The 25,232-nt window shown below is 34.4% G+C and overlaps 1 protein-coding gene across 1 annotated transcript; it reads left to right on the top strand.

The window, feature by feature from the left end:
• Positions 1-16,053: 16,053 nt before the first annotated feature.
• LOC142357039 (uncharacterized) lies at positions 16,054-19,855 on the top strand. Its single transcript, XM_075408755.1, has 3 exons — positions 16,054-17,606; positions 18,542-18,763; positions 19,629-19,855. The coding sequence occupies exons 1-3, from the start codon at positions 16,769-16,771 to the stop codon at positions 19,853-19,855; spliced, it is 1,287 nt and encodes a 428-aa protein (XP_075264870.1). The 5' UTR covers positions 16,054-16,768.
• The last annotated feature ends 5,377 nt before the right edge of the window (positions 19,856-25,232 follow it).

The following is a 25,232-nucleotide window of genomic DNA, read 5'->3' as shown; positions in this document are numbered from 1 at the left end:
GAGCTGGTTGAACATTGGTTTGAACTTTCCGCGTTTAGAAGTCCTCGATGATCGAAGTTATTGCTTGATGCGTTACGATTTGTTTCAGGAAAAATACTCTGAGTGGGCCAATTGAAGGAATGTGCGTTAAGCATTGACGATGGAGCGGCGTTAGCATCGAATAGTAAGCTGCTGGGTGCAGAAAAACTAACATTGTTGTTCACAGCGGGCGCTGATGAACTAACTGCATATTGCTCTTGATTGCTGATATCAAGACCAGGTTGAACTGGGTTAGAAAATTGGAAATTAGAGCTGTCCGGCGGACAATTCGGTCTTTTGATGGCACCAACACTGAGACTGAAGTCCTCTCCAGTATTTATCTGTGACTTCCCCTTGACGTATTTTTTGAAATTATCGATACACTTTTTAACTTCTATCTTAAGACGACTATGTTCGCGAGAACAATTGCTCTGTTCTGATGGATCAATCAGGATTATTAATTGAGACACTACGGTTTCAAGTTTTCGCTGCTTCTCTTTTATCTCTTCAACTGTTTCCTGTAGTATGTCAACATCTTCTGATTCATCAATCGAGGAGTTTAGGTAGTCAAGGTGATAATGTATATCATCCGTTATCATCATTTTGAAGATTCGAGCATCTTCTGTTCTTGAAGTGTTTCTGGCTTTTCTTCAGAGAGGCTCTCTGTTGGAGCACTGGAACAGTGGTGAAGATTTCCCAAGATAGTTGTTTCTCTCTGGTCGCTCTCGGAGTTAGCTGTTGACCGAGTGTCTACCATGACTAAAACGTAGACTGTTTTCTTTACTTTGCTGGAGAAAAGTTTTTGGTTTTGGTTTATGCAACTCCCACCAGATAAGCAAAAACAATTTTAACTTCAAATTACTTACTGCTTGACAATTATCTTGTACAAATGTTTTCAAAGGGCTACTTACCAGCGCTATCTGGGTCTTTCTACATATATCAGTTAGCTACCTGTTAAATGCCTACCTGTTACCTGCTACCTAACTGCTGAAACTTATACAAATTAAGTCTAATTAAGGATTGTTGACAATCCAACTAACTAACACTTGCTACCTACCTGCAAACTTATACCAAACTTACCTACCTAGAAGCTCCCAAATTTTACCTACCTAATACCTGCTACCTACCTGCTGCAATTTTTACCTTCTTATACCTACCTGTAAACTTATACCAAACTTACCTACCTTGAAGCTCTCGAATTTTACCTACCTAATACCTGCTACCTAACTGCTGCAACTTGTACCTACTTATACCTGAGTTCTAATTACCGGTAACTCTGATGCTGGATACTTGCAATCTGCCTGTAAGAGCTTTTACCAATAGGTCCACACCTATAAGGGAAATGCAGAAAGGTTGAGATAGTAATCGAGCTGGGTAGTAGACGAAAAGCAAAGATGGCGTGAGTGGTATGGAAGAAAAGAGACCGGGGAGTTTGGGGCGGATAAAACCCCAAAACTGGAAAGCAAAGAAAGAGGGTGGGGTTGGGAAGGCAACCAACCTGTGGGGTTTGGGGTGGGTAAAAATCCAAAACCGAAAGCAAAGAAAGCGCGGGGGTTGGGGAGGCAACCAACCTGGGAGGATTTGGGGCGGGTAAAACCCCAAAAACCGAAAGCAAAGAAAGCGCGGGGGGTTGGGAAGGCAACCAACCTGGGGGGATTTGGGGCGGGTAAAAACCCAAAAACCGAAAGCAAAGAAAGCGCGGGGGGTTGGGGAGGCAACCAACCTGGAGGGATTTGGGGCGGGTAAAACCCCAGAAACCGAAAGCAAAGAAAGCGCGGGGGGTTGGGAAGGCAACCAACCTGGGGGGATTTTGGGCGGGTAAAACCCCAAAAACCGAAAGCAAAGAAAGCGCGGGGGGTTGGGGAGGCAACCAACCTGGGGGGATTTGGGGCGGGTAAAACCCCAAAAACCGAAAGCAAAGAAAGCGCGGGGGGTTGGGAAGGCAACCAACCTGGGGGGATTTGGGGCGGGTAAAACCCCAAAACCGAAAGCAAAGAAAGCGCGGGGGGGTTGGGAAGGCAACCAACCTGGGGGGATTTGGGGCGGGTAAAACCCCAAAAACCGAAAGCAAAGAAAGCGCGGGGGGGTTGGGAAGGCAACCAACCTGGGGGGATTTGGGGCGGGTAAAACCCCAAAAACCGAAAGCAAAGAAAGCGCGGGGGTTGGGGAGGCAACCAACCTGGGGGGATTTGGGGCGGGTAAAACCCCAAAAACCGAAAGCAAAGAAAGCGCGGGGGGGTTGGGAAGGCAACCAAACTGGGGGGATTTGGGGCGGGTAAAACCCCAAAAACCGAAAGCAAAGAAAGCGCGGGGGTTGGGGAGGCAACCAACCTGGGGGGATTTGGGGCGGGTAAAACCCCAAAAACCAAAAACAGAGCGCGCGGGTAAATAATAGGATAAATTTTTAAAGACTGTCTTTTGGTCTTTTGAATCTGCTTTCAGTCTGTTGTGATGTTTTGCGAACCCTCTTGCTGTTACATTTGGACTGTTTTTGTAAAATTTCTAGATCTTTGGATACTTTGATTGCGAGTGTTTTGCATGATTGTATTTTGTGTTTTTTTGAGGCTCTTGTCGAAAGTCACTTCCGTTCGTTTTCGACAAAAAGAAGTCATGTCAGTGACAGGTGCTAATTTTAGGGGGGGGGGGAGGGAACGATGCAAAGATTAGGTGATAATAGCGGGGGGGGGGTGGGTGGGTGTAATGGGGAGTTTTTATATTTTGGGGTAATTTAATTTTAGGGGGTAATATGAAGTAACGGGGGATATTTAAGATTTTACACCCCCCCCCCCAAAAAAAGTGAGATTAGGGGGTTTATGGGGGTAACGGGGCAGGATTACTTCCCCCCTCAAAAAAAACATTTAATGGGGTAATTTTAGGAGGGTAAAGCAATGTGAGATAAAGGTGGCAAAGGGTAGTAGATTCATATAGACGAACTGTCAAGAATTCGAGAAACGGGACTAAAACAACGTAAGATTAGGGCATCCAAGCGGGACAATTACTCCTTACTCTTGCACCATTTTACCCCCCAAAATAAGCCCTCACTAAACCCCACTCTTGTATCGAATAACCCCCCCCCCCCAGTAAAAATTTGACAGGGGTGGTTTTTTTTCATACCGCTAATTTCGAAAGAGCAGAAGAAAACTCTACTAAGCATGCGAAGAAAAGATCTTTTTCTGCTTGAAAAGATCTAATAACCAATTTCAATAGTAATTGGTTGTTTGTTGGGTTTCTCAAAATAAGTCTTGAGCAAATTTGGGGTTTTTAAACATATTTCGTACTTTTAGGTTTTGAAGCTAGTTTTTGCTGTCCTCTTGTATCTATTGAGCATTGAATCGCCTAATACAACTACTTTTAAAAATCTCTTGCGCTCATTTTCTAGTTCGCTTATATCAGAGAAGGTTGTGAGTATAATGATTTTATACTTTTGTTAAGCATTTTTGTATCGAAAAAAATGGGAGGAAGTTTTTCATTTCTAAGTGGCGTCTTGTTGAATGAAGAATTACTTCACTTTTAAAAATCAAATTAGTTGTGAAGTAACGGGGGATATTTAAGATTATACACCCCCCCCCCAAAAGTGAGATTAGGGGGTTTATGGGGGTAACGGGGCAGGATTACTTCCCCCCTAAAAAACCATTTAATAGGGTAATTTTAGGAGGGTAAAGCAATGTGAGATAAAGGTGGCAAAGGGTAGTAGATTCATATAGACGAACTGTCAAGAATTCGAGAAACGGGACTAAAACAACGTAAGATTAGGGCATCCAAGCGGGACAATTACTCCTTACTCTTGCACCATTTTACCCCCCAAAATAAGCCCTCACTAACCCCCACTCTTGTATCGAATAAACCCCCCCCCAGTAAAAATTTGACACGGGTGAATTTTTTTTCATACCGCTAATTTCGAAAGAGCAGAAGAAAACTCTACTAAGCAAGCGAAGAAAAGATCTTTTTCTGCTTGAAAAGATCTAATAACCAATTTCAATAGTAATTGGTTGTTTGTTGGGTTTCTCAAATTAAGTCTTGAGCAAATTTGGGGTTTTTAAACATATTTCGTACTTTTAGGTTTTGAAGCTAGTTTTTGCTGTTCTCTTGTATCTATTGAGCATTGAATCGCCTAATACAACTACTTTTAAAAATCTCTTAAGCTCATTTTCTAGTTCGCTTATATCAGAGAAGGTTGTGAGTATAATGATTTTATACTTTTGTTAAGCATATTTGTATCGAAAAAAATGGGAGGAAGTTTTTCATTTTTAAGTGGCGTCTTGTTGAATGAAGAATTACTTCACTTTTAAAAATCAAATTAGTTGTGAAGTAACGGGGGATATTTAAGATTTTACACCCCCCCCCCCAAAAGTGAGATTAGGGGGTTTATGGGGGTAACGGGGCAGGATTACTTCCCCCCTAAAAAAACCATTTAATAGGGTAATTTTAGGAGGGTAATCAATGTGAGATAAAGTTGGCAAAGGGTAGTAGATTCATATAGACGAACTGTCAAGAATTCGAGAAACGGGACTAAAACAACGTAAGATTAGGGCATCCAAGCGGGACAATTACTCCTTACTCTTGCACCATTTTACCCCCCAAAATAAGCCCTCACTAAACCCCACTCTTGTATCGAATAACCCCCCCCCCCAGTAAAAATTTGACAGGGGTGGTTTTTTTTCATACCGCTAATTTCGAAAGAGCAGAAGAAAACTCTACTAAGCAAGCGAAGAAAAGATCTTTTTCTGCTTGAAAAGATCTAAACCAATTTCAATAGTAATTGCTTGTTTGTTGGGTTTCTCAAAATAAGTCTTGAGCAAATTTGGGGTTTTTAAACATATTTCGTACTTTTAGGTTTTGAAGCTAGTTTTTGCTGTCCTCTTGTATCTATTGAGCATTGAATCGCCTAATACAACTACTTTTAAAAATCTCTTGCGCTCATTTTCTAGTTCGCTTATATCAGAGAAGGTTGTGAGTATAATGATTTTATACTTTTGTTAAGCATTTTTGTATCGAAAAAAATGAGAGGAAGTTTTTCATTTTTAAGTGGCGTCTTTTTGAGTGAAGAATTACTTCACTTTTAGAAAGCAAATTAGTTCTTGGTTAATTTTTACATTGCTATTTGACTTCAAAGTTTTTGCTGCTGCAGTAGATACTTGTTATGTCACAGTATCTTTAGGCGGCCAAAACTCTGGTCTTTCCCATTATAGTCCCCAATAAATTATAGCTCCCTATTAAGGTATAGTTACCAAGTTTGGGAGGGCTAAACGTTATCTGAACAATAAGCTGGGGGTACAATAGGAATGACCCCAAAACTCTTTGCTTCCTTTCGATATTTTTCCGGCTATATTATCTTTTCATTAGATTAGATGATTGATTATTATTGAATTTTCAGTACTGATAGGTTAAATTAGAATATGAAAGAACTAATTTCAGATAAAATTGAAGCCGAACAACGCAGCTGTTTTTATACTCTTTTACCCTGAGAATGAAACTGCTGTTTTTGAAGCAATGGGGTCTTTCCCATTATAGCCCCTATTATGGTATATTTACCATGATTGGTGGGCGGGGGGAAGGCATAGATTATCTGACCACTAAGCTGGGGGGCAATAATGAGAAAGGCCCCAACTATGTGTTAGCGAATTATTTCGTGCTGTTTTATAAAAAATAAGTGTATTTAAAGCCGGTAAAAATTGGCGATATCCCATTCAAAGTATACAGTCCAATAAAAGGAAGCAAAACATTATAGATGTTCACATTGAGCCACCGGCTAATAAAAACTCTCCACAACATTTTCAATTCTTCAATTTTGAACAGGTTTCCTTTCAAAATGAAAACACAGAGATAAATGAAAAAGGTTCAGAATACTTTGACAATAATATTGTTTGTCAGATCCACACAAAAATATGTTTTTATAGAAAACACGAACTTTTTCTTCCTTGATCCTGTTTCGGTTGTCAGGTTTACCACGTTTTCCCTATCTAACTCTTACGCAAATTCAGTACTGAGTCAAAGTCTAACTCAGGTCACATTTTGCACTGAGTTTGTCTGATTCGGAGCTAATCCAGAAGAATACTGAATACTTCCTCTGAATTTTGCTCTGATGCAGAGCAGTTCAGAAATCACTTAAGAGTTGGTTCTGAAATCCTTCTCAATCAGTACTAAAACTTGAAAATTCTCTGACAATGTTCTGAATCAGTACTGATTAACACTGAGTCTTAGGCACGGGGTTGGTAATGAAAATAGTTGCAAAATTTCATGGATAAGATGTTAACTTATTAAAAATGTACAAAAGAGCAATTAATAGGTTTCTATAATTTTGTTGCCCCAAATACTTTCTTCTAGAGTTCATATTTTTCTGAATTTTTAAGAAGAATTAGCGGACAGTTATTTTCAAACTCTATCCTAATCAGAGTAAAAAAAACTTTCATCAAAACCAAATTTTATTTCCTAGAAAGTTTACAGTCAAATTAGGGTTACATGTTGCGTTTTAAATCATCATTTTTACGAACTTTTCCTAGGTACTCTCCATTTCACAATTGAAACTCAAATGACATCACCTCATATAATAATTTTTGATTAAATTGGGAACAAATTAGTTAATCTGATGGCTAATTGTTTTTAATACTGAGTGCATATATGTAATTCCGTTTGTGTGAAAGAGTTATTGTCAGAATTGCTTTCAAAATTGAGTTAGTGCGTTTAAATTAGAGTCTGCAACTCGATTACGACATTCATATTTCTCTATATATTTTTTTATCAAGTCGTTGTTGAATTCGTCTTGCGATTTGATGACTCAACAACGCTGGTGTCGACTTTATTGGCAATTATAGAATATTTGAACTATTTAACCTATATTTAAAATTGATGTTCAACTCTTTTTTATACGGCAAGTGCTATTCGATAAATTAAGCTGGAACAATTTGTTGGGGAACTCCAAATTGAGATGTTTTTACTTAATATCACAGAATTGGCGTAAGTAAAATTACTAGAGTGAAAAACATGACGATTGTGATTCTTAAAACAATGCGAAATACTTGAATTACCTGCTTGGTAGTGTGATCATTCATATAAAATGAGTCAAAAGTTTTAACATAACTGAGACATTTTCCAGAAAAAAACTAAACATAATTTTTGCTGAATTCTGCGTTTTCTCACGTCAATCTTTTTTTCTGTGTTTGATTTCTTTCTTCAAAACAATATTTACTTTTCATAAGCCTGAGGTGTCTTGGTTTTTTTCTTCTTTTGAACAATTTTGAACAAAAACCCACAGTAAAAATGAATTTTCAACAAAAAAGCAAACTGACGTTGCAATTATTAAATATTAAGTTTCCTGTGAATGGTTAAAATACCAAAACCCGAAGATGGTTTCATCAAAGCTTTGGCTTCTGATGTTCTTCAAATTTGATCTTCACATTTATATACTACAGGTTGAAAAGACTTGTGTTTGTTTGATATTAATTAAAATTATATACAAGGCTGCATGTCGGTTATCGGAAAAAGGTACGCTACAAAAATCCGAATAGCTAAAATTTCGATTTGAAAAATCGTTACTCAGATTTCAATTTGAAAATTTTCACGTAAACTGAAAAACAATCACAAGGACACGAGTTAAAAGATATATAATTGGCAAATGACGTGTATTCACATGGATTAAGTGTTACTTAAAAAAAGTTTTCTTGAGGTTTCTAAAGCTCCTGTCAAAATGCTTTTTATATTGGTCTTGATTACCAGAAGCTTTTTCGGAAAAATGTATCTAAAATGTTTTGCTCAACATTTGCGTTTTTTCTACTCTTTTTTTTCTAGAATCTGACAAATTTTAAATACTTAACCCTTTGGAAATTTGTCCGAGTTATTAGCCATAGTTTGGAAGAAACACCCATAAACCATTAAAAACGGCTCGTTGCACAGAATGTTCGAAAATGCGTCTCATGTTTGTTTGGATCAGAATAAGATCTTATTCTAAGAGCAGGTGTCGTTATTATGGTCAAAAACAATGCATTTTAATCTTCAGGTTAGCAACTGCAAGGAAAATTTTCTAATATAAGAAAATCTATTTTAAAAAAAAGAGATTTCATTAAAAATAACAGCTAAGATAATGACACTTCTTTTCATCAAAAAATTGTGAACTCGAAAAACTTTTGTTTCAACAGTTGTACGATAACATTAGTCACATGAAATTTCGATCGAAAAGGAAATCAGAGAATGTGAAAGACCTTATTTTTGAAGTTTATGAAAAATTTGAAATGGAAGTTAAAAATTTCCCAATGTTCTAAACAGTTTTATGAATCATTTTCATGAATTTTGTATGTTGTTAATTTAAACATCTTGAGAATCGATTGGGAAATATAGAATTGCAGGTTAGTCGATAGTCAAGAAAGAGAAGAGAAAGTGGAGTCAAAAAACATAACATGCTTTCAGTCTCTCTCTCAAAACTGTCCTTGTTACAATTATCACAAATATGATCCATTTGGTTAAGTTTTAGTAAATTTAAGGTCCCCTGTAGTCTGGCAAAAACTCGCTGTAAGTTTCTCCAGAAACTTAGCTTCTTCAAAATCGTTCTTGATGTCTCTAAAAAAAGAAACTAAACTTGTTATTTCTATTTGAATATAAAATAAAGAATCCTACGATTCTACAATGCTTCAAACAGCTCATCAATTGTAAGGCACCACAATATATAGCACTTAAAGTCGATGTTAGTATTTACAGAGCCGATTTAAGACGAAGTAAAAAAGATATAACTACATGTGTTTTTCTAAATTAGTTTATTTTTCTGCTGTTCTGGTTTTCAAAATCCTGTAACGGATCAGTTACAAAAAAATTGGGTTATTCCGTGCCTCACTGGAAGACATTCTTTCTGGATTGACGACGTTTTCGGAGGTGTTTGAAAAGAAAACGAAGCAGTTGGAACGTAAGATTGTTCTCCTACTTTAAAAAATTATGTGACGTACCTTTTCTTGTTATTAAAAAAGCTCTTTGACTGGAATTGTTCTTCATCACAAAACAGAGAATTTTAACTTTATATTTACGCTGATTATCCGCATAATTAACAGATAACAGAGAACGTAACAAAGTTTTTAATTGTCCTGATTTATATTCGTTTTCTCATTTTCTCATCTGAAGAAACCATCTGTTTGGTCTAATTTTAGTCAAATCGATTTCTAACTTAACTAAAAAAGTGTTTTTCATGTTCAACGTAAATGTACAATAAAAATCAGGGGAAAAATGAAAATTTTCTATATTCTTTAAAGCATAAATTTTTATGTTTTTTTTTTTCAGCTGAAAAGTACTTATGCTTTTGTGTTTCCTTTCTTTCAAACACTTTGGGAGCCTTCAATTTAAACGTTCCTAAATTTTAACACAAGTATGGGAGGCAAATGTTTATAAACTAAACATTGAAAATTTTCCCCTCTTTTACTCGTACCAGAAATATTTTTCTCTTGTTTCGTAATCAAGCCTCCCGGTTTTGTTTTCTTTTGCGTACAGTTTCTGCTGAACAAAATTAGCAAAAAGATCGGGAACGTATGACATAGGCCTTAATGCGTTCAAAATATTAAATCTAGATTAAAATATGAAAAATGTATTTGTTACAATTTTATTTTCAAGTAAATGTTTTTCTGTTCTACAAATTTTTGATAAAATTTTTAGTGATAATTGCTCTTTTAGCTAAAGCTACCATTAATTAGAACAACCATTAAGCATACATGATGACAAATTTAAAATTCTGATTCTATTACTATAATGAGGAAAGAACCAGGAAAATTGAAAGTATTTTTTTTTTCGTTTATTTTATTTATAAAAGCGAGGAATTAGTTTGTTTTGGCTTTTCAGTTATCGAACTGGTATAATCCATTTACTCCTAGCCCAAACCCCTTCTCCAAAAATGAAAAAAAAGTATTCAGCATTTCAGTCATTCAATGCTAGAAGTTCATTTTTAAGATGAATTTTCGCATTGATAAAAGTAATTACAAATGATACCGCCATAACAACATTTTCAAATCTTTATTTGTTGTTGCCTAAATTAATTTGTTGTTGAGGCTGGTTTCTGTTTCAAATATCAGATTCCTCCAAAATTCAGTAAATCGAATTATTGAAAGATGAGATTCCTGAAGTTGTTTATTCTGCTTGATTTTCGTCTCCGTAACCGTCGGTTGCCGAACCACACACTCAATATAAGCCAAAACCGTCAAATAAAAACAACCAAAGGTTGCCAGAATTACTAAAATCAGCCAAATTATTCTGAAAAGCCATTTATTTGACGCGTTTATTGCGTTATAAATTCCGTGAAATGAACTTCGCTCTGTAAAATCTAAAAACAACTCGAATATTGTAATTACCATTTTACGGATTAAAAGACGAATAAAACGGTAATTTTTAAACAACGAATTTTTATTGCTGAACTTGCTAAAATCACTTTTAGCGCCATCGCGTGTTGTATATCAGGCAATTATTTTTTGTTTGTTCACCTGAACGATTTCCAAAACTTCAAAGTAGATTTAGTTTGAGAAAAGCTTACCCAGTTGTAATTATTGGCAGGTGTTTTTTTTTGAAAAGCAAAATTCGTTAAGACGCGCCTTAAGAAAATGGTGGTTAAATTTGAGATAAAATTGCTGAAAATGTGAAAACATTTAGTTTGAGTAATTTGAATAGTAATCAATGGAGTAGTGATTTCTAAAAAAATGTGAACAAACTAAAATGGATAAAAATGTAGAACAAAAATTTTTGTGCGAAACGATTTCAGGATTCACGCTTATCTTGCACAAGCCTGACAAGTAAAAAGGGAAATCCCGGGTTGACCAAACTTAATTACCATAAAACGAACCATATAATGAAAATTACTTCCTTAGTTGAGAAGACCAAACAAACCGACAAAAAATTATAAGAAATCTTCGGTTTCTTCGGTTTAAGACGTAAGAAAGCTTCGTTATGTTCGATTCGTTTGGTATCGCCGGTTTCGAATGTAAGAAAGATTCGGTATGTTTAATTTGAGAAGATTGCGTATGCTCGGTATTTAAACGTAAGAGATCGTCGGTATGTTCGGTTTTTGACATCAGAAATTATCGGTTTTGGAAAATTTGTTTTTTTTTCTGTATATCATGTCAATCGCTATGATACGTTTTTTGCAGGAATTTCAAGCGTTCCTTTTTCCAAGAATGAGCACATTCATTGAAAAATCTTTTTTAGCTCCTTAGCAAAAATAAAAGAATGAGTTTAAATTTCTTGGTTAATATTTTATTCAAAAATGGAACAAACTTGTTGAACATTGATGAGAAATCAGTTGATTAATTGACATTCACTGAGTTTTGACATGTTTTCTTGTAGTTTGCAAGCAACGATTTTGACGGTTAGTTGCGTTTCAAAGCGCCCAGTGCCGATCGTTTTCATTGTTCGGTCCGCTGGACTTATCTAATTTTCAGACCCTGAATTTAAAAAATTCTGATGATTTTCTAAAAGATTTCGAATCTCACTTAAGTTTAAAAACGACGATACCGAATCTCTCTTACGTTTTAAAAAGACGATGATGAATCTGTTTTACGTTTAAAAAGACGATACCGACAAAATTTTATTGCTTTTGGCTAGAAAAAAACGACAGTGCCGACGATTTCCCATGTTTAAAAATCGAAAAATTTCTCAACTAGCGCTACCATAAAACGGACCAGAGCTGGTCATTAACTGTTTTTGTTCATATGATCATAGTTTTGAATCAGTTAATACTTGCAATTAGTTTTGCCCAGTACTTATTTTGACTTGGTGGTAAGTAAAACACCTATTAAGTGGTGTTCCCACAATTAATACACATCCATTATTATAATTGAAAAATAATAACATTACAAAACTTTCAAATGCGCTAATATTCATTAGTATCAAAGAGAGAGAGAGTCAGAAGAATTTATTAGAGTCAGAAACTGTATATGTGCAGGAGATTGCAAGAGTCGTAAACGACAGAATTATGAGGTACAAATAGAGATCTTTTTCTTTTCTCTTTTCTTATTTTCACAACATCTCTGTTTTGTTTTATTTTTTTTAAAAAGAAAGCGGTCACATTTTGTTGTCAGTTATTCACAGATATTTAACCCCGGCAAGAAAGAGACAAAAAAGCTACTCGATAATTATCTTTGAGCTTAACCCTATTTTTGCAATGATCGGAATAGAAAAAAATTGTTACAAATTGAAGTTCAGAAGGCAGAGTTAGAAATTTTAGATAAAGGCCAATTGTATCTTTATAGATACACTTTTTCTTTCTCAGTTTAGATTTTGTGTCTAACCAATTGAGTGAAATAATTAAGAGAACGGACCTCACCATCTTCTAACACCATTCCTTTGATGTTGAGAACAAAAATCAACCAAATTTCTCTTCACTATTTTTATGCCATTTTAATTATTCTCTAAAAATAGTGCAAAAAAATCAAAAAAATGTGCGTAGCGCATTATGTGAAGAAAATAATTCGATGCATTAAGGATATGTGATAAATATCAAACTAGAGTCCTTTCTCTCATATCAACCAAACTTGTAATTATATCAATGATAATTCAATTGGATGTCGAAAAAGCAAACAAATGAAAAAGAGATACCTACAAATAGCTTTTTCCCGAATTAAAATTTTATGGACAACAAACGAGACTGTCAAAACCAGATTGTGTAGGATTGAGAAACCTGTGAGCTATATCAAATTTGTCAGTATATGAACTGTGTTTTCAGGTAATTGTTTTAGTATCGGTTAAGCAAACTGACATTTGTGGTTTTAATAAGACTTAAGTTAAAGATGCAAAATGAAGAACATTGCAATACATAATCATTTGGGATAAATTGCATGTTTGTTTGATTGATAAGCAACAACAAGTAGCAATCTAAAGATTCAAAGGTCAAGTGATTTTTTCATTAAACCCATTTAAAACGAAATTTTCCATCAGGTTTCTTAAACCACATAAATTTAAGAGAAAAATAACAACAAAACATATAACCAATTGTGTTTACATAATAAAATTCAAAGAGAAATGAAGTGAAAACAAAAACTTCTTAATCATTATAAAAGATACTAAAATTTGCAGTGAAGTTTCTTAAAATGATTATTTTTAGTTTTTAAGACTTATAGAACCTTTGTAGCTTCAGTTTAATCACGGAGCAAATCAAACACTGACTGTTTGCGAAAATTTCAAAAATCACGAGTTCGTATTTCAGAAACCACAGTAGAAAAGTAAAAAAATAATAATAAATTTGCGTTTTCCCGTATTATCAAGATTTTTTTAATTGGAACATATTAACATTTAGTAGCCTTATCGAGAGAGCTCTGGCAAAAACTCAAAAAATGAATCAAAAATTGTAATTGAAAACTACCAGCATACCAAAATAAACTAAAAAAATAAACTTTGCTAAGTTTTTTTCAGGTATCAAAATATGCTAAAAATACCAAACGATTTGCATCGGAGGTTCTATGGTTTTTCAATTGATTTTCATCTTAACTTCTTATTTAATTGAAAGATCAATTGATTGAAAAAGATACGGTTTGACGCAGAATGATAAACTTCCCAAACATTTACTTAAGACACCATTGACTTCGTTTAAAACACTATTTTTGTTCTGATGGTACTATTATATGGGTCTCAAATTGTGGTGTGGAAATTTAAAAAAGTTGAGTAGAGTCTGTTGCTTAGAGAGTGGGAAATATATCTATATTTAAATGTCAAAGGGTAAAATTATTTCAAAAATATGTATTTGCTCTGATGCTTTAGGGTTCTAATCACTAATGATTTCAGCTTTAACGGCTATGTAGTATTTTGGTTGGTCTTTCTTGACTGCGGAAGTTAATTTTTGAAAAATAGCAACTGCTCTCTTCAGAAGAAGTTTTGCATGAGTAAATAGGTGTGGAATATTAAAATGAACAATTTTTGCGAATTTCTGAAACCTGATACAAAAGTATATTAATAAATTGAGTTCCAATCATTTTGACAATTGTAAGAAATGACTGGCCCCGAGAATAACACAAGAACAGAAGCAGATTCGGAATTCTTCAGACTATTGAATTTTTTTATGTAAGAATTTGCACAAGAGAAGTGTTCATTCGAATAAAATAGTACAAATATTTGACTGTAGAAGATTAGATAAATATAGGAAAATAACTTCAAGATTACAAAACTGATCACAGAAAATATTGAAACGAGGCAATTGCGTAACAAAAAAAAACATTCAAATATTTTCTTTGCATTGTGTTTTCAAAAAAATCTATGGGCTTGAGAAACTGCTCTTTAAAGTAAAAATTAATACAGGTTCAAGAAAAACTCATCAGTCCCTTCCTAGCCAAGAAGATGAAAACGATAGGTTGTATGACCGAACGCACTTACGCATTCGCCTACACACACGCACACACACATACACACACACACACTCACACACCGCAAAACACACACACACACACACACACACACACACACACACACATATATATATATATATATATATATATATATATATATACAAACACACACACAAATACGCACACATACACTCGAACACACACACACACACACGCTCACACACACTCACACACACAAACACACACATACACACACACACACACACACACACACACACAAATTCGCACACATACACTCAAACACACACACACACACACACACACACGCGCATACACGCCACAAATACACACATATTGCTTTGATATTCCCTCAAAAAACTATAGAGTTGTCTGAAAAAAAGTCTGCCATTAATTTCAAACATTTTTTTCATTGAAAAAGGGCACGTTAATGAATCTCAAATGCTTTCAAGATCTTCAAAAGCGATATTTATTTTCTCTGGAAATTGTTCCTGCACAACTTTTTCAAAACTTGAATACGTTTATAATCAGCTCTCCAAAGCCTGAATTTTTCTCAATATCAATTAATAACCATTTCCAAATCGTCTCCTCTGATAAAAAAAAGTCAGAATCATTGGTCAACGAAAAAAAATGACACTGGTTTTTCAAAGATTTTTCGCCATTTCGCTGCAAAAAAAGTCGAATTTAATTTAGTTTACAAAATTGTAATATATTCATATACTGATTATAAATCAGCCCGTGATGTTGCTGATTACGTAATTGACTCTCTCTGCGAATAACTTTTTTAATCCGCTCTGTGATTTAGAAAGAGACATTAGCTGCACAAGTGGATTTTGGGCACGAAATTGGGCGAATTAGTCGCTAATAAAAACAATAAATTTTTCATGAAAACTTTTATTAAATTTAGGCAACCGATCACGCTGCGAGAATTAACCGGTGCTTTAAACTTGTTATTATCATTTAATCTATGCTGTGCAAGCTAAGGATTTGATTTGTAATAACCTAGTTAGTAGAAATTTTGCAAGTTGAAAGCGAGTTAAATGCGACAATTTATGCTCATAAGCGATCGAATTAGCTTAATTGATTTTCCTCCGGATTACCCCCGCAAAATACTCAACCGGTCCAGAGTATAAAGGGAGTCAAAAGAGGAGTTGTACGTGTGTGTGTGTGTTCGCCGGGTCCTACGGGGCATCTTTAGTAATAAGTAATAACTCACCTAAGTTAGTAGGTTAGTAGCAGTGATTGAGGAAAGGGCAGTTAAAGAGACTTAAAAAGAGGGGATAGGAAAATAGGAAAATAGAGAGGGGTGGAAAGAAGTTATATACTGGGAAAAGGAGTTTTGGGCAATTTGGGTTAGGTATGGGTGGGGGTGGGTTGGGAGGGGGGGCCTGCAGAGGGGGGGTGATTCTTGTCCACTCGGTAAATATATTTTAATCGGTGTGAAATCTTTTGGGGATTAGGGTGGAAAAATGTGATTGGAGAGTTGAATAATTCATTAAGTTCTATTCCATTACTTGATTAATTAAATATTACTTTTCGCCATTATTTGCCTTGCAGGCCCATTGAAAAGTAAGTGAGGGGATATAAAAACATTTTTAAATCAATTTCGGGCCCTAAGTCGCATCCACTTTGCGGGATTATTTCGATTTCCAAAGGCAATTCAAATTCCATTTCACTACTACTATACTCTCACTATTACCCCAACCCCCCATTTTAGCCCAAAAACCCTTATACCCCACCCCACACTCATTCTCTCTCTCTCTCTCTCTCTCTCTCTCTCTCTCTCTCTCTCTCTTTCTCTACCCCCGATTTTTTTCAAGTCCTCGCCTTTTTTCTCGCCTCTTTAAAAGCAGTTATTACTTAATTCACAAATTGCCATTTCAGCCCCCTACGCTCTTATAAACATCGCCTTCGATAAATATTAACTAATAACTAAAAGTTAGCAGATTGAAAAGTTAATAAAATATCAAAAGTTTAAAAGGATTTCATTTAGCATTGCTGCGCTTTTTGAAATCAGTCTCTGTGCAAAGTAAATCTCTTAAAGGAATTAATATTTACCCAATTTTAATTCAGCTGAAAATATTTTACTTTGAGAGCACATTTTATCAGCTGATAAAATTTCATGACTAACTTAACAATAATTGTTTATTATTTCTGATATTACACCCACTTTTGGGCTATAATTGAAATTCACCTGGTTTTGATTGGTTTTGAGAACCCTACTGTTAAGGCCTATAGTTAGAAACAGATTATAACTACTAATTGAATATAAATTTCACACTTTTGTCTGATTATATCGTCTAATCGCTCAATTAATTGTTAATCTTTTAACCATTTTGCAATAAATTTTGAATTATTGTTGCCCAAATTTGAAAGCGGACTGACATTTTTATCTCGGCTTGACTTCTCTCGGGCAAAACCCAAAGGTCATAATTGAAAACATGCAGGCCCAAACCACACCGAAATGCGGCGGAAATTTTGGCGGAATTCTAAATTCCCAAGTTTCAAATATTTCCAAATTTTTGATCGAATCTATCTTAAATGCTTCATCGAAAACGTCACCTTTGAATAACCTCAGCAACGAAGACAATATTTCGGAAGATGAAAAAATCGCGGGTGATAATACCCTAACCAAAACTAACATCATCAATTCCGGGCAAAATTTTTCTTCCGAAAATGACGAAATCGATTCCAGCGAACATAAAACTGAACGATTAACTTCAACTCCGAAACAAGAAGTCATAAATGAAGACTTCAAACCAACCCAAGTCTCGAAAACAATTGAAAATGCAAAACCTCGAATGGACGGCACCTCGTTATCGCCAGTCAAGAAAACAGACGAAACTCAAAAACCCCAAATTGCAAAACCCACCGACGAAATTCAAAACTTGTCCAAAAATTTCCTTTATTCCACCTACGCAAATTCTGGTTTGGGATCAGCAAATATTCCAGGGATATCTGTCGCACAGACTTTTCCAAATTTATACCCAACCAACTCGTCAACTACCTCATTTGCCCAGATCTCGAATCCAGGCCAGTCGCCAAGCGGCCTCATTGCTTCCCAGCAATCGTCAACCAATCAGATTGCAGAGAGTCTTTCGCTGTTCAATTACCTGCAACAAGCTGCAGTTTTTTCCTGCAATCCTGCACTGTTGTTGCAGGCGGGAGGAATTGCAGGATTAGGAGGGCAGAATGGAGGGGTTGTTGGGAATCAACAAATGGAAAACTATTCCCGGTTGTTAGCTCTGGGAATGGGGGGAACTGCTGATCAAACTCCAGGTAGAATAATAATTTTAAAAAAACCGTTTTTTTGCCAAATTATTCGCAAAAATTTTGTATTAGCTAACTTTGATAAATGATCTTTTTCATTTTCATCCAGTGGGTAAAAAGATGGCTCTGGGTGCTTTTTCGAGAAAAGGTTTTTCAACTTTTGGGCTATTTTTTTAACCTTGGGCTTTCCTATAAAACAAAAACTGATATGATAAATACTAACTGCAAATAAGATTTTTTTATAACCAGCACATGTATTCAATGGGTCCCAGCCTGAGGAAGCCAGCCCGAAACTCGATATGTACCGATCAAAATGAACGCACCAAGAGGGAGGTGTGAGGGGGGGGGGGGGGGTGGAGTGTCGTCGCGTGTTCAAAGTTGCACTGTCCGGAAGAACGTATGAGCGTATGATAGTTTGGAAATAGGTACTTTCCGCCCGGGACTGTCAGGACAAACCAACTTTCGGCCTGGGACCCCAACCTGGGGTTGTTTTAAATTTTTAAACTGCGTTTATTCAAATCACTTGTGGTCAAGGAATTCAAAATCAAGCAAAAATCGAGTCAATTAAACTGAAAAAATCAAACGTACTTTTTTCAGTTTGAGGTGCCGTTGCTAATTGCGTAAGAATTTCAATGCAAGCTTCAGAAAGTTTTGAATTTCAAAAAACTTTGAAAGAATTGCGGTAAATTTTTTTCACCACCTGAGCTGTGAAAAGAAAATTGTTCACTATGCCATTCAACGCAATATCTTAAATTATTATTATCAATGCTTTGAAATTCACGTTTAAAGTCACCTTAATCTTTGCAAAAAAATCATTGCTGATTTGACCCCATTTCTTGCTGTTTTTCAACTTTCAACATTGATCTGGGTTTCAAGAACATTGCACGGTTTTTCAAGATTTTGTTCCACTGGGAAATGTTATACCGGGAAAAATTGAATTTCAGGTTTTGTCCCGCCTTTTCCGCCAAACCCTCTGGCCGCATGCAGCCCAGTTGACGCCTTAGTAGCCGGACCCGCTCAAGGTGTGGGAAACAAGTCCAGAAGACCTCGAACCGCCTTCACGAGCCAGCAGCTCTTGGAACTCGAGAACCAATTCAGGAAGAATAAGTACCTCTCCCGGCCAAAAAGATTCGAAGTGGCGACTAAATTGATGCTCACCGAGACTCAGGAATGGAAATTTTTTTATCATTTTATATAAAAAAAAATGCTTAAAAAGGGCAAAATGCACAAAATGTATACTAAGCAAAAAAGAATTCTTTTAAAATGTAATGCAATGTTTTCATTTCAAAATTTGATGACTCAGATTTCATAGATGATAATCGAAATCGAACTTGATCGACGCTTCCAACGAATTGACTTCATAATACTAATTATTGCGTGTAATTAACCTGATTTTCTTGCATAACTTTAAATTGAAAATTATACCTCCGTAAGATGCTGAGCGTAAAAGATCAATAAAATTCTATAAGATCCTTTCGATTAATCAACGTTAATGATAAATAACTATATTATATAACTGCATAGAGAGAGAAACAAATTAAACAAAATCTTGCAAAATTTTTCAGCTTTTCTACAGCTTTTCACAATCAATTAACTGCCAACGTCTCCCTGGTTCTTTGCGATGGAAGCCTGATTTTAAGATGGAACTTTTCTTGCAATTAAAAAAAATCGTTTTTAGAGAGTTGACTCCTTTTTTACCAGTTGATTAATTATACTACACAAAAACACAAATCATTTTATTTCTGCCAAGATTATCGACATTTTCTGTAGATATTTTCGTACTACTATAAAAAAGCTAGTAAGCTAATAATTTAGCATAACTTGGTCCGTACATGGAAACTAACTTACCAGAAATGGTCAAACAAGGGAGACAAATCATATAAGGAAATTTTTAAATCGATTTTTTTGAACCACACATGGTCCGTTTAATGGCTATTGTGAGTTTGGTCAACAAAAACGTCAACTTACAAAATATGAATCCCTGAATCATAATTTGAATTTCAATCCATGAATTATAATTTTTATTTTTTTAGGTAAAAATTTGGTTCCAAAACAGACGTATGAAGTGGAAACGAGCCAAGAAAGTCCTGGGATCTTCTCACAATCACAACAACAACAACAACAATAACAACAACAATAACAACAACAATTCCTCAAACAGCTCTCACAACAGCAGTACAGCCTCATCAAATACTTCAACTTCATCAGCTGTCAATTCATCCAGTCAAAATAACCCTATTAATCTGAAGAAAAACTAGAGGCAAAATCTTGAGGGGGGTGGGGGGGTTGCAATAGAAATTTCAAGTTTATTAAACATTTCTCTTTTTGTCAAAACATTATATCCTGTTTAATCTTGTATATTTTGTCTTAAATTTTGTAAGTTTAATCGATTTTTATACTGAAACTTTTCCCATTTGAGCGAATAAACAGGCAACGACTATGCGAAATAGATGAAGAACATAATTTTTTTCGGAGATCAAAGGTGTAATCTTCAAGAATTTTGAAGAAATTTTTTAGTGCGGATTTTGCTTCATTTAATGGCTCTAAGAAACGCATTCTGCAGGACAGCCCTACTGTGAAAAAAATAGATGTCTACCGGACTGAAAGGCAAGTCAATATCAGTACTGGGCACGTCAAATTGCAAGTCTTATATCAGTACTGATTCAGAGCTATGATCATGTCACTTTTTACACTTGTCATGATTAAAGCAGGTATTGAAAAAAGTCTGAGAACGGTTACAGAAAGCTTTAAAACGAAAAATTTGAAACTCCAGTTTATAGACAGACAAGGGGTGAAAATTTTCTCTCAAATTGAGATCTCAGCTGTGCATCGTTCTCTTTAATTTCATTTAGAATAACCATTGAGGGCATGAAACTCTGGAAAATGGTCTGGAACTTATCTGATCAGGGCCCATTTCGGTCTGGTTATTGTGGATTTGAGGGCACCCAAGTCTGCAGACTAAGAGAGTTGCCTTTTTTAGTTAACAATAGGAAAAATATATACGTGATATGCGTTTCAATCTAGGGAGAATATATCTCGTAGAAAAAAAAGTAAAAAAAATATTTTGGCGGGAAAAATTACAATTTTTAGGTTAATGAAATTCAGATCCATCTAGGCGTTGAAAAAATATCAGATCCTATTATCAACGTATAAAAAAAACGCTTATGTTGGCCGATTTTAACAAAAAAAAATGTGAGAAAGTACAATGCAATATTTTTTGTTTACAATTTTTGTTTTTTATTGTGCGGCCATCTCAGACTAAAGACTGTTAGTCATGTTAAAGCATTCAACGTGTATATTTGATACCAATAAAAAACTTCGCAAACTTCTCATTTTCGAAGGAAGTTTGAAATTCAAAAATTTTGCTCAATTTGGCAACTTTCAATCGATTTTGGAAAAATTTAGTTAAGTTTGTCAAAATTTCCATATTTGTGCTGATAATCATATGAGAAATCGCAATAAATCTATTTTTATTGAATAAAGACAAATGAAACATTCAAAATATTTTAAAATATTTTGGCGGGAAAAATTACAATTTTTAGGTTAATGAATTTCAGATCCATCTAGGCGTTGAAAAAATATCAGATCCTATTATCAACGTATGAAAAAAACGCTTTCTATAATTTTCAAATAAAAAAGTTGATTAATTGTGCATTCGTTTTTTTTTCATTTTCGCTAATCTAATCACTATTGAGTCATTTTGTCCAGTTTTGCCTCTTTTAACTTTTGTTGATTAAGAAGAAAGTGAAGGATTTACAGAGCCGATCAGTTGTTTATTTCTAACTCTTATGAAAAAGGGGCACCGATTTAAGAAAGTTTGGAATTCCAAATAATTCAGTTTTTAGGTGAGCAATCGTCGATGTTCACACTTAGTTTTTGAAGTGAATTTTCTGCGCAATGTTCCATTACTAAAATTTCTGGATAACAACCATAGTTGCTAGTTAAAATTGAGAAAAAGAGTGATGTCCTCAAACAATTGTTTGTTTAAAGGCTTTTGTTTTCATAAACAAAATACGAAGAGTTCAGAATTCTATATTTAAGAGGATTTTTGGTTTAAGCTGATAATTTTCATGTCAGATCATTCTTCCCATTATTTTTCCCATTAAATAAATAATGAACAATGTGTTTAAATTCAAACGTCTTCACACCATGACATTTTAGTCAATTTTTAGAAAGTTTTTCTGTTTAACTATATTTTTCAAAATGCCTGGCTGAAGATAAATGATAGAGATCTTTTCTCATTGTACTGGAGTTTGTAATATTAAACTTTCGGCCTATAGTAGCACATATCAGTAACTCTGGAAAAATGAAAAAAGAAATCAGCTATTTTGTTATATCTTAATCAAACCGGCTCTAGGAAGTGTTTTCTTTAAAATATTAGATAAAGCTCTCCTCAAAACTACCCTAATTAAAATTTATATATGACTCTTTCTAATGAAGATGCTTTTGGGAGATGAAATTGATGTTCGTTCGTCTTTCAATTTAGCCATTGTTGTTGCTATTTTTATTTGTTACTAATTTGAAGAAAAACTTTACCAAAAGAAGAAAGTTATAGTTTCTATCAGTAGTCAGATCATATAAATTTCAACGTTTATCGTTTTAGAGCAAAACACCTAATTCAAAGTAATGAGAAATGTGGTTACTACCCCACTTTTAGTTAGAAAGAGAGTTTATTCTCTTTGAGTTCGTTTTTTTAATCATTTTTGGCCAATTATTACATTGATAGTAGAAAGTTCTGGATGATATCACCAACAATCCCGTTAAGCGCAAAATCGTTTGGGTGGAGGGTTTTTGAGTTAACTTCAAAAAAATTTTTATGATTTCTGTTCTTATTTTTGGGAGACTTTTAGTCAAAATTCTTCTATTTCGCCGAAATATTTCTACAAAATGAAGGCATTATTGGCTAGTATAATTTTTTTTTCAACATTCAGTTATATTCACTATGCCATTCTTATTAAGTCTGCAGAAGATTGAATGATTTTGTCGTAATTTGTATTTTTATTTTGATTTTTGCTTTTTGTATTTTCTATTAGTTCTCTTTATTTTTTCGCTGCATTTTTCGAAGGTTCTTTATACTATGGCTTAACTTACAAAAAATTTGTATATGAAACAGACATCCGATTATCTGGGAAAAGTTTTGACATTAAGTTTTTCGAGAAGTTTGGCAAAAAGTAGTTGAAAAATTTTTATATTTCCTTTGAACTTTACATCTTCTCTTCAACAATTAGATTTCATTAGAACAATAATCAAAACGATAACCAACCTTAAAATCTTTCCTTTAATTTAGTTTTTCCAATAAAGAAAGTTTAGTGATAACTAAGAGTTAACTTCCTAAAACAATTTTCCCAACAAAATTTTGTTTTTTTTTATTTTTTCTGCAGATTTACTTTACTTTACTTTTATACGAACTTTCTTTGCTTGTTTGACAACACAACTACAATGCCAAAAAAGATTTCTGGATTTTCCAAAGACATGTAATAATGGTTCATAATAATGGGAGAGACAATTTCTTAACAAATTCTTTAATTTTCTTAAAAATTGTTAGATGATCGCATTCATCCTTTTCCATGATAAGAACTGCAAAGAAAAATTTTAAAGCAAGGAATAAGGTTCTGATATAAGAATTTTTGCAGACCTGTTCTCTTTTTGATCAAGGGAAAACACAATTAAAAACGACAGGTAGGTGCAGAACGCAAGCAAATACCGCAGATAATTTTTAAAGTTTTGAAGACAATTACTTTTACAGATGAAAATCATTAAAAGGGGGCTCATAGGATTTGTCAATTTCTTTTTGTTCACGCTTTGCGAAAAACGACGTGATATGTCGATAAAGTGTTCAAGTGACAAGGCAACAAAAAACAAGAGCTTTAAATGTGCGCCGATTTTAAAGATTGATCAAAATTTGTTCAAAAATCAAATTTTCACTCCACATTAAGAACAATTGGAAAAATTTTAGCGACATAAAATGGCGCGACGTTTTTTTTCCTCTACCGTGTTATAGAAATTTCCACTTCCGATTTAAAAGTAATTTTTTTTCTACTCCGTTGCCAAACAATATACAAGCAGTGAAATAGTCCTGCTTTTACACTGAATGTTTAATTTTGTGAAGAGATGAGGCAGCATAATATTTGAGTACCCATTTTAACGAGCCTTCTTATTTCTGTTTCAACTCAGTTGGCAAAGATTATCAGGATAGAGACAACAATTCAATTCTTTTCCAAGTGATTGCAACATTAAACTTTTGTCAATTTTTTGTCAAATTTGGCCACAATAAGGTTACTTTATAAGAGTTTTCTAATTTTCGTTGTCATCTTAATCATGTCAGAACTAAGATTAGCTCTATTGAAATACGTAGACAAGTGTATCCACTAAAATTTTCTAGAAGGATTGAAAATTTGCTCTTTCTGAAAAATTAAAGTGACTGAATGAATTTTGTCTCAATCTTGTTTCGCAGTCGTCCCCTTTTGTCGTGTTTTCGTTAGTCTTTGGCGATTTTAGTGCTTTTTTTCTTCTACCACAAAATTTCAATTGAACAATTTAACAGCTGACTCATTATTTAACTGTTAATGCTCTTAAAGAAAACAGTTCCAATTTTCTTTTAAAAAAAGGGAACTGGTTAAGACGTTAAACACAGCAATAAAATTGTCATCGCGTTTTCAGCGACTTACGCACAAATAAAGATCGAAAAAGCCACATATGATTCAATTTCAATATTCACTTGCCCACAAGCCAATTCCATTGCCTTATTTTTGTTTGCCTCAAAGTTTTCAAAGCTTCTGGTCTTCAAATTGTTTTAGCCCGCGCTGTATTTTCTGGGTAGCATTTTTCAAGCCCCTCTTCTTGGCATCACAAGCGCTTACAAGTGGGCAAAAAGTTTTGGGGTTCAAAAAGTTGACCAGCAACTTTGTCATTTGGTGTCCGTCTTTGTCGACTTTGACGACGGGTAATTGCTCTTCCAGAACGGTCCTCTGTAATCTTATAATATCTTCTGATTTTGATTGTTTTCATTTAACAATAACAGAAATTTTCCAATCAAAATGTGCTATAAAACGTATTTCTAGTGAATTTTTTTTCTATCATTTTTTGAAAAAATGTGTACGAGATTAATTGTTTATAATAAATTTTAGAATTTTGAGTTTTTAATTCAAAGTCTTCCTAACAAAAATCAATTAAACAAACTTTCGATTTTAGTTGATGACTCTCTTTGATAGATTTTTTTTGATAATTTGTTTTTTTAAAAAAAAAATTATTGGCTATCAGTACTATTGCTCACTCATTATATGAGGGGTTTCACGTGATTGTTGCCGTGAAGATTTTCGCATAATTAATTTTTACTGTTTTATTCCGATATTTGGCATCATTTAAATAAATAAGGCGCTTACCAATGAAAAAATACAGAAAATATGCAAACACTATTTACTCTAAAATTTCATGCTCGCATTTCATGGTCAACTCTAATGGGAAAAAAATTAAATTTAAGAAAAAAACTCAAAGAGGTCGAATAATCTGAAGGTTTTGACTCTTTACTAATAAACCACAAAATTTTTTTAACCCCTTCACAATAGATGCTGGTGGTAAATAGGCGGTGGGGCTTAATTCTATCGCCCACATCAATTTGAGGACCTAGATGGGGGA

The sequence above is a fragment of the Convolutriloba macropyga genome, unplaced genomic scaffold, assembly GCF_964194025.1.
Source record: "Convolutriloba macropyga unplaced genomic scaffold, txConMacr16.3 SCAFFOLD_1224, whole genome shotgun sequence".
Lineage (NCBI taxonomy): Eukaryota > Metazoa > Xenacoelomorpha > Acoela > Convolutidae > Convolutriloba > Convolutriloba macropyga.
The sequence above is the reverse complement of the archived record's forward strand: the minus strand, read 5'-3'. Positions and strand labels throughout refer to the sequence as shown.